This window comes from Plasmodium inui, assembly GCF_000524495.1.
Source record: "Plasmodium inui San Antonio 1 unplaced genomic scaffold supercont1.36, whole genome shotgun sequence".
In the NCBI taxonomy this organism is placed as follows: Eukaryota; Apicomplexa; class Aconoidasida; order Haemosporida; family Plasmodiidae; genus Plasmodium; species Plasmodium inui.
In genome coordinates, this window is record NW_008481870.1 from 34,182 (window position 1) to 45,375 (window position 11,194).

The following is an 11,194-nucleotide window of genomic DNA, read 5'->3' on the forward strand; positions in this document are numbered from 1 at the left end:
CCAATATGCAATTATGCAGGTGTATATTACGTATACACCAGTGTGTAAACGTATGATAGAAAAAGGATAACTAAAAGGTGGGTGGGGGTTACAGTTTGGACCTCTTTGATCCACGTGGCACTACAATTCTACAAATTAAATGTAGAGAAGATTTTAACCTATTTCTACAGACGAATTGTTATTCGTTCGTAGGGGAGGTGGAGTCACGAAAAGAGGGTAGAAAAAAAAGAAGGAAAAAATATAATTTTTTGTGCCTTCTCCTTAAATTTTCCTTTGAAATTATGTGCACAGATCTAGCAGCATAAAATATAATTAGTGCTACGCACAGATATATGCGGTGAAGGTATGGAATACATGCACGAAGGTATTATCGCATGTATATACATTCTTACGCGTAGGTTTCTGTCATATACTCCGGACACACTTTCAAAAGTAGAAAAGAACGTCCATTTTTCCGTGAACACAACGATTGTACCATGATGATATTAACGAATAGATAAAGGGAAAAATGATATAAGACAAGTGCGACTTAAATCATTCTGGCAGAGTACTGCAACAAATGAGTAGGACATAACGAAATTGGCTTCCCCATTCGGGGGGTATACATAAGAGTATATGTACAAATACGTATGTACAAGTTCATATGTACATATACATTTACGTACGTACATGCTTATATGTATCTATATACGTACGCACAGATTTATATGCATATATACGCATATGCATACAGTCTATCACTAAATCCTGAATGGAAAAAATGTATTACGTAGTCTCTTCATTATTGAGGCGTCCGAAGTAACGAATATGGGCGGGGAGCACTTGGCCACAAAAATATGGGCACGTGGTCATTCAACGATAATATAACGCTTTAAGAGATGTAAAAAAAGGGGCTAATGAAAATGCATAAGAAGTCTTGCGCAGTTATTCCTCATTCGTCCACAATAAAATGTAAAATAAAACGCTATTGTGGGGGGAAAAATGGAGAAAATGAAAAATTGTGCCTAATGGGTCAGCACATGGGAAATAAGGCATTTCATTGACACTTTGTATATACATATAAACATATATATGTATATATATACATATATACTTAAGTACACTATGCCTCTGGTATTGTACAAATGCATATTTCATCAAAATGAGAAATTAAACCATGAGATAAAAGCAACGACAGTCATGCAAGCAGACTGAATGCATATAAATTGTTAAGAAAAAAAATCTTTTCTTCTGATATTTTAAAAATACGATTGGAATATCTCATGGTTTGCATAAAACTGGTAGGCTCATTTCTGTGTTCGGAAGGTAACCAATTAAATGACGAGATCATTAATCGTTTGTCTTCTTAATTCGTGCTGATTAATTAAAATGGAGGATGTAACCACATTTATTCATGATTTTTTTTAATTCTCAAATTTGACAAATGAAATGAATTTTTTTTTTTTCCGCAATCCATGGGTAAGATTTTATCTACTTTTATTTATTATTTCTATTCACGAGAATTATCATTACCCTCTGTACGCAAATATAAGTAGAATATGTTATATATGTCATTAGCATATCTTATATATATTGGGGGAATTGGCTTTATGATAATTTAACACGGGGTTACATTCTCCCTGAAATTTTTTCGCGCTGATTTCCATTTGGCGAAAAGAAATTAAAAAGGCATTTTTGTAAATTCCCTATGCATTATGTTAACTATAATGTTTACCGCGTTGGTAAAAATGTGATTTAATGTATATGGCTGGTTAAAACTTTCTCATTTTTGCTGACTTAATTTTTATATTATTGCTGAAATGAAACAAGTAAAAAAAGAAAAAAGGGCTCTTAATTCTTGAGCTTATTTTATGTACAAGGAAGCCGAAATGATATTACAAATACGTCCTTTACGTTTTGCGCAATTGCCGAAACATTTTAAGATGGGCTATCAAATGGATATATATGAAAAGAACTCATAAGATGTCATCTCCTGTATTTTTAATGATAAACATAAATTATGTGTTTTTTCAAGGCAAATTCCATTCGCACGTATGAAATAAAAACAGGAAGGAAAAGGAAAAAAAGGTATATATTGTGAAGAAAGAAATAACGACGAGTTAAATGAAAACTGCGAATGAATGAAAAGGAAAAAAAAAATGGAAAGCGATCTTATAGGTATATAAATTGTATTATCCCAGTTACCTAGAAAAGAAGCGTACAATCAAGTAAATTCAAAATAATATTTTTTAATTGTTACAGAAAAGATTTCAGCAGGGAAAAAAGAGTTTTATACATTAACGTATGTATATAGTACATGTATATGTAGCAACAGAAAATCCCCATAAGAATTATTGGGTTCCAGCAGTAATTCCACACATACAATTTGGTGCTTCCCACGTCATAAGTATATTGCTCAAATGTTCGCCCCATATTCATTTAAGCCCTGTTTTCCTCTGTTTCTTTAATTACCATTCACAGGGCGTCCGTTCCGTGGCACATGGGCAGAATTGCATTATTCGCGAAACTGAAAACTTTCACCTCTTCTACTGTTCATGAGGATGCGTCAGCACTTGCATGTGTATTTATGCTGTGTAGTCATATGCACAAATTTTTCCGTAAAGACTGTCTTTAAGGAAGATGTGGCATACGGATGCTCATATTGGAACAATTAGCTTATATGTTTATCCTTACTGGCCAAGGAATGGCTCTCAAAAATATGAGGAGAGGTTGCCTTACTTAAAAATCAGCAGAAAATGTACTAGTATTTAATTCACAAAATGGTCGAACGCCCTTTTAACTGGCTACGAGTGTATCCCAATCGAATTTCGCCACATCGTGTACGCGGATGTATCTTCTCCCGGCCTGGAAGCGCTCGTGAAAGAATTGTAAAATTACATTTACGAGTAAGATAAGAACAAAAGGACGTGTGCACGTGTATGCATATGAATAGAAATCAAAATGTAAGTTCAATTAGGAATATGTGTATGTAAAGGAGAATTCGTAAACATACTTGTATCTGATTTGTGCCCTCCTCTGGCTCATCTGACGAAGCTACATGAGTGAGATTTAGACTCTCCTTTGTGCTTTTTACATTATGCAAATCGGACGAAATTGTCCATAGTTGGAACCAAAAGAATTAGTGGGAAAGGGAGAAGAGGATAAAATTGTGTGAAATCCTATGTATTCATTTTAAGATGCCCTGTAGGCCCCAACAAACATACATAAATATTTATTTATGTATATATAACATAAGCAGAGCACACGTTTCCTATAAGTGTCTGCTGAATTGTGACTAAGGAAATGTTGCAGGTTTAGTTGAGAATTTCCGCGGTTGCACCTGCTTTTACAGGTGAAAAGTCTACTTACGCCTGTTATATTCTATTATAAACACAGATTAAACATTTTCAAGACTTCTTCTTGTTTCCTTTTTTTTGGATTACCACAGAAGGACGTTTTTAGCTATTTAGAGAAATGGAGAAATTTCCTGATTTTAAATTACAATGTAACACGTTTTTACGTGTTCGTTCCGCGTAATTGGCCGTAGCACAAATACTGCCTCGTTTATTTTATCTATTTAGGAGTAATTGCCCACAATTTTTGCAAATGTACAGAGTGTGAAACTAGTTTTTTTTTTTATGTACTATATAAAAAAACTTTCACCTTCCCATTAGTCCTTCCCATTTTCCCCTTCAGTAAAGTGATTTTAAAAATTAAGTTAAAAATTTTACTGTTGTCAGTGTCAACCGCTTCGCAAAAGAGTGGTACCTTCCTTTGTAGTTCCTTTTTCAGTAGAGAACATCACGCGGTGTTGATTTGTATAATCAAATATTTTACACAATCACGTAAATTTTGTGGGGATTCCACTTGTAAAGCTACATAATTATGCTATTGTAGCATAAGAGAGGATTTTTTTTCTTCTATACTTTTCGTATCACGCGTTTTCTTCATTATCTTTGGATATTTTTACAATTCTTAAAAGGTAACCTGAGGTTAATTTCGAAAGATGGAAAAATAATTACAAATTAATCTTAAAGGTTTCTCTTTCTCGGAAAGGAAAAACATTTTTGTTCATATGAATTGAGGGCACTTTTTTTTTTACGTTTCGCATTTGGCCTTTTCTTAATTCTCACTTTTAATATACACCGTTCACCTGGCGTTTCTGCATTTCGGTGCCTCCCGTTGTTCCACTGGAAGAGGGGAAAGCATCAATGAGAACAAGAAGGGGATGCCACACGTGCCATGTCCACGTGCTCCTTTTTTATTATCAATTGATGTACTTTAAGATTCCACATATTTTGGAGAAAGAAAAAAACAGAAAAAAAATAAAGGCGCTGAATTTTCTTAATATATGTTATTCCTTTACATTTACGTCAGTTGCTTCATTATATGGCGTACTATATACGTGAGGTTATTCTCTGTTAAAACTGCTTTGCGCCTTTGACCTCAGCTCCACTCAATTCGACGTTATGCTTAATGTGAAGTTTTACCCTTGACAGGACTCCTCACATTGTAATATTGAATGGCAGTGAGAAGTAAATGACCCGCATTCGTTTTCTCTGATAGTAAGAGGAAGGTAAATATTACTAGATCTTGTTACCATTCCCATTCATAGCAGCATCATTAATTTGTGATGCGTTGGAACGAAGTCGTTTTTCACCCTGAGAAATAATAAAATTTATTTTAATAGGTAGAAATGAAAAATGCTTCCATAGACGCAGAACAGAGGACAGGTGACAATGGTAGTGGCGACAACAACGAAAATGACAATGTTAGCGAGAACGAAAGGGAAGCGAACATCCTAAAAAAAAGCTTATGCTTGTCTAAAAACATGTTCGTGGGAAATGACATACTAACGCCTTTTAATTATAGCCTCCTTGCATATGACACTAACATAAATGACAGAATTGTTAAGATCCAGCAGAATGAGGATAAGAGAATAAAGGATTTAAAAGAAATATCCACCTTGGCAATTGCAAATGGGAACACCACAGAGAGTCACGAAGAAATGTACAAGGAGAATGAACTGAATTCAAGAAAACAACACTTGAGAGAAAATGTTATAAAGAAATTAACGTCCATAAAAGTGAATATAAACATGAAGGAAATGGATGAATATTCTTCTGTTAAAAAATTGTACTTAAAAAAAATCGAAAAGGATGACTCACAGAAGGGAAAGGAAAGAAGAAAAAAGAAAAAAAGATCTTCCATCATAAGTAGTATTATAAATGATGACACAGTTACGCATGACGATATAGGACATGATTTAAACTACATGAACGCAGGCCTCATAACCAATCAGATGGAAAAATTGGGGAAAAATAATAATGAAGAGAATAGGATTTTACCTTTCGTAAATCAAACAAGAGACGAAGTACACAGTGGACCCATTATAAAAAAGTCGGACGACAGTGTACTAAGTAGTGATGCCCTAAAAAACATAAAGACGCTGGATATTTATAAAAAAATTAAAAAACCCAAGTGGCACTTCCCATACACATTGTACAGAGTAATCCTAGGTCATTCAGGGTGGGTAAACTGTGTTGACGTGGATATAAGCAACGAATGGTTTGCTACCGGTGCAAATGACAGATTAATTAAAATCTGGGATTTAGCGACGTGTAAATTGAAATTAACCTTAACTGGTCATATAAATAGTATACGTGATATAAAAATTTCGAAGAAAAATCCTTACCTATTCAGTTGTGGTGAAGATAACAGAGTAAAATGTTGGGATTTAGAATACAATAAAGTGATAAGAGATTATCATGGGCATCTGTCAGGGGTGTACTGCTTATCGTTACATCCATCGTTAGACATACTCATGAGTGGGGGGCGTGATTCCGTAGTGAGAGTTTGGGACATTAGAACAAAAAGCTCCATCTTTGTTTTATCAGGTCACACGGGGACTATTATGTCTCTGTGTTCGCAATCTGTTGAGCCACAGGTTGTGTCGGGGTCTCAAGATAAAATGATAAGATTGTGGGATTTAAATAATGGGAAGTGCAGAATAGCATTAACACATCATAAAAAAAGTATTCGGTCACTATCTATTCATCCTTTTGAATATAGTTTTTGTAGTTGTGGGACGGATAACGTGAAAGTGTGGTGTGGAGCGGATGCTGAATTTGATAGAAACATTACAGGCTTTAATTCGATAATTAATTGCAGTTTAATTAAGCAGGACTCTTATTTTAGTGACTCGTCTATCTTAATCCTGGGAAGTAACAATGGCCAGCTGCACTTTTACGATTGGTCCAGCGGTTATAAATATGACACATTATCAAACAAAGTGGTCCCCGGCACGGTTGAGTGTGAAGATTCCACCTTAGCCATGGCCTTCGACAAAAGTGAAAGTCGGTTGATAACCACCCACGGGGATAAGTCCATTAAGGTAGAGCAAAAAAAGGGGAGATAACCCTAAAACATACGCGAAAGGGTTGTATGTACAGGTATTCATGTACAGTACATGATTTGTTTGCCTTATTTCTACTTATTGTGTTCCAATTTGATGTGAGAAAAGAAGAGAGAACATTTTTACGTTTGCGAAACCTGCCTGTTAACGTTTCCTTTTCTGTTTTTTTTTCTTTTTTTTCTTATCCCCGAGCAGATTTGGAGAGAAAATGAAGACGCAACGCCCGAAAATTTCCCCATCAGGTGGAATCCCTACGAAAGCTTCAAATTCTGACGAGGGCTATGGCGCCATTTCACCGCGAATGAGTTTGGCCCGTTGTTTTGCGCATGTGTGCCTGATCATGCATGGATGTAGATACACATACGCGGCTGCGAACCAGTATTTCCCTTTTTCTTTTTCTTTCTTTTTTTGTTATGTCTAGCAAATTTGCACCATTACAGAAAAGAAAAGAAGCTTTCACTGATGTAATTATCACGACAGTGTTGTTGGTGTGTTCTGTAGAAATTCGCGCATTTGGACTTATTCGTACTTAAAAGTCACATTAATGCGTTGCAACGCCGTAACGCCTTTTTTTTTAAAATGTGCCCTCTAACATTGGCACAACGCGTGTCGCGAAAAAAGTATAGCTTTAAATAAAAATGTTGCCATAGACAAATGGCAAATGGGGTATCTATTGCATTGCTATGTCACATATTTTTTAGAGCATGAAATGTGTTTTATCTGACCGTAACATGGAATTCTTCTCCTTGGACGTGCAGAATTTATTTTTTTGAAACTACGCAAATATTCCCTTAGGAAGATTTTTTTTTTTTTTTTCTGTATAAAGTATTCCCATCCATATATAAAATAAAGATGATTTTCGAAGGATGACAGTTAGTTTTTTTGTAATGACTGCAAAAATTGGGAGAGAATGCGTTGACATACGAATATAACAACGGGCGTGTAAGCATACCCTGCTTTCGTGTACTTTCCCATTTTTAAGTTCTTCTTTACAATAAGGCCGTTTGACTGCTTTAAGTGAAAAACGAAATCGCCACATTGTAGGAGGAGAAGGAGCAAAATAAGAAAGAGGAAAACGTTGAGAAATAACATGGGGGGTAGAGTGGACGAACAAAATCATTTGAGAATAAAATGCAGGAGGGAGGAAAATAGAAGAGATGCCATTGTTCGGAAAACCATTTTATGAAGAGGTGTACCATTAGCCGCTTAACTTTATGTGCAAATTTTGAAAGAAAAAGTTCAACAAAGAAATAATTTTTCCAGATGCGTTCTTTTTTGAGTTCTTCAAATTTTTGATAAATATGACAGCGTAAAAGATTAAAACGGCATCATTTCTTGTTAACAAGAAAAAAGAAAGAAAAAAGAGACATGATTCAAGCGCCACGTTCAAAGAAGAAACCGCTCTGAAGAAAATGATAAAAATTGCGAAGAGGCAAATATACTACTCATGTGAAAAAAAAAAATACTACACAAACAGATTATATAAGAAGGTGTGCAGCAACTGCACAAGTTTGAACATAAATAATGTAACAAGGTGTGTGTACTGTGACAGCTTACTAAGCGACAATGATATAAGATTAATAAAGAACACCATTTTTACAGATATCATTAATGTTCGAAAGGAGTGGAAGCCTCTTGACAGAAAACCTATAAGAAGTAACAACTTTTCCACACCGCTATTGAATAATGTCGAAATTGACGATAAATATGTTCGTCTTAAGAAGGGGCTGACAAACAATTGTGATAAATTGTACGTCTATTACAACTGTTATGATTATATTATATTAAATAATCCTCATAGCAATTCCTGTCTCAATCTTATGGTTTTATTTAAAGGCATTATGTATGATGTTAAGAATTTAAAGAGGAAGGACATAAATTGCTTATTGCATTTGTACAACTATGTGTACTTTGTCATTGATATATTTTTATACTTTCTTCTAATTAGCAGAGGGAAATTAATTCACTACAAATACATGTATAATGTGTCCACAGAGGTCGACGCGGATTACAATGAAGAGCTTGTAGATATCTTATTCGAACTGAACAGAATCATTAAGGAGAAAAAAAAAAACATTGTTTTGAAAAATGGAAGTAATGAGAAGGGGAGTCATCTGGAAAATGTAAACCAAAATAACATTATTGAGAAGCTGAATGAGAATTATGAAGATATATATAAAGACGTCTTCAAAAATGTTAAAAACAAATCGCCGTTGTGTAAATTTCTTAAGGAACTAGATGATGTGAATGTTAGAAATAAAATAAGAAGTCTGAAAAGATATCTATACGTCGGTTGTTCCTATCCTTCGCCAATAAATCACTTTTCCCTTCAAATATTATTCCCGCCATTTTCAAATTATAACTTTTTTGCCTTCCCTTTCTATTTTCCCATACGGAAAATATTGCACGATTTGTACGTATATGGCCATGTCAAGAATTATAGCCACTCGGAGATAATTAGGAACATAAACAGCGACAAGTTTATAAAAGAATTGAAGGAAAGTGATTTAACTTCGAGAAGAATTCTGCAGTTTTGAGCGTCTTTGCGTTGAAGAGCTCTAGAAGAAGGAAGCGAAATGTGGGTGTGTCCACGTACGTACGCCATGTTGTGAAATAGAAAAGGGTGCTCGTTTTTTCTCCACATAATTCTTTACGCCAAAAGGAGGCAGCCATCTAGGTGACATTAGCGAACAGCTGGTTGTTCTAATCTGTAGGATGAGGCTCAGTTGTAGGTAAATCTTAAAGGCGATATTCGAAACAACTCAGATTAGGGCACTTGGGGAAAATACTAACGCTTAATTCAAATGGAAAAGATAATAGGCGTATATTGCTCACCGTAGGAGGAATTGTGTTATTTGTATTTGCCCGTATAGTGCCGTTCGAAATCGTCCTTTTTGTGTGCCAGCCCTGTTGGAAGTAATTCACTCTTATAATAGTGGCTTTGGGGGGCATTTATAATTTCCTTATGCATGTCGAAGGGGATAAAATTCTTTTCTGTTCGCTTTGTTTTTTTCTTTTTTTCTTCTTTTCTTTTTTTTTTTTTTCTTTTTGTCTCATGCAGCTCTACCTATGCACTCTACTTATCATTACGTAGGTTAATGCCAACTTTGAATAAGAAGTGTACTAAAATGGATCAGGCGCAGTATGTTTTTTTGAATTAATGTATAGCAGTGTAGTCATTGTATTTACGAATAGCTGCCTTAACTGATAGAAGGTTGGCTTCTAAGTGGATGTACGCGTGCCGTGTTTTGGTGGGGAGATGCGAATACATAGGAACATTTCTGTCCACTCACACAAGTACATTTATATTCATATTAACTCCATTTGGAGGGAAGAGCTGTCTCAGTTTAGCAGTTCCTATTTGAGCAGTCTATTGCGCTTTCATTTCTGCCATTATTTTATTCTATATTTTTTCTTTTTTAATGTGAATGTAACGTTTGGGAATTTTCCATCCATCTGCTTAATTTTTTGGGTATAGAAAAGGGCTCAGATAAGTGGAATGCATTAGGTGCAGAAACAAAATTGCTGGCGCAACAAACTGCGCAGAAGTGAAACGTTAGACTGCATTAAAATTACGACCAATAGTGGAGGAGAACTTCGGTCAAATATGCAGTATGCACATTTGTGAATGTATCAATCGTCGCTTAAAAGAGGAGTTGAATTTAAAATTAAATATAAGCGGATGGGTGAATAATATGATGGAGGAACCAGTGAAAAATGTCTTGTAAGCTTTTCCTAATTATGCGGTGTAACCTCTTAATAAGGACAGACGTGGGGAGGAACCATCGCGGGTGAACTGCACATGCACCATGATGATTTTATCCACTTACTGCGGGCGTATAACTAGAGACATACTAATACAATTACACCATTTGATGAAGGTAAGGAAAAATGCGAACATTCCATTTTAAGTATATCATGAATGTACCATTGAAAGGTGTTTAAATGGATTTAATTCTGCCGTGCTGAAGAAAATTATATGCTTCTTTTAAAGGGAAAATATAAGGGTAAAGCGAAAGAAGAACTCAAGAGGAAAGTTTTGAGAGAAACAGCTCTTTTTTCCCTTATTTTTTTTCGCGTCATACTCTTCATAGACATTTTGTATGTTTAAGAATACGCAGAAGAATGAATATTACTGGTTAAGTCTAATTAGTGCGCATAAATAATTCGAATATTCATAATGCACACACAATACGTGAAACAGGAAGAGAAAGAAGAAACAAAGTAATCTTTTAAAACCGAGGGCATTTAACTCTACGTTGACGTGCCGCAAAGCAGCTTAATTTTTTAATTATGCTTTACTTAGTATGTTTTACGTCCTCGTAGCCATACGCCCTAAGAAGAAATGAACAAATAGAATTAGTTGAAACTTCATTTAAGCATGAGCAGTGCACACCTATATTTGCTCTACTTATTATGCGGTGCCCACGGGAGTTTCATCAGATATGTTACTTATAAAGTGAATGGCCAGGATAAATGATTCATCTGTGTAGTAGTGGTTAGAGTGTACTAAGGAAGCCATTTATTGAGCTGTCGGCAACTTTCTATATCAACTAGGAACATCCTTATTGGGGGTTGCTCCATGCACATGAAGTGTTTTCCATTTTTTTGTTGTACATCATATGGGTTAGTTTAACACATTTAAATCAGGCCTAAATCTGTCTGGTACCAGATGTATCGGTACATATGAGCATATTAAACAGGGTTTGTCTAAACATTTGCACAACCTGAGCTTCGTGTCATAGAGGTGGCCCCCTTACAATTTAAATGAATATAAAGAGCCTTCGATATTGAGGTTGT

At 35.2% G+C, this 11,194-nt stretch overlaps 2 protein-coding genes across 2 annotated transcripts; both read left to right on the forward strand.

Annotated features, from left to right (window-relative positions):
• Positions 1-4,675: 4,675 nt before the first annotated feature.
• Positions 4,676-6,667, forward strand: C922_05064 (hypothetical protein; the record flags this gene model as incomplete). Its single annotated transcript, XM_008820637.1, has 2 exons — positions 4,676-6,373; positions 6,590-6,667. The coding sequence occupies 2 exons, from the start codon at positions 4,676-4,678 to the stop codon at positions 6,665-6,667; spliced, it is 1,776 nt and encodes a 591-aa protein (XP_008818859.1).
• Positions 6,668-7,806: 1,139 nt separating this feature from the next.
• On the forward strand, positions 7,807-8,931 carry C922_05065 (hypothetical protein; the record flags this gene model as incomplete). Its single annotated transcript, XM_008820638.1, has 1 exon — positions 7,807-8,931. One exon carries the CDS (start codon positions 7,807-7,809, stop codon positions 8,929-8,931), a length of 1,125 nt encoding a protein of 374 aa, XP_008818860.1.
• Positions 8,932-11,194: the final 2,263 nt, after the last annotated feature.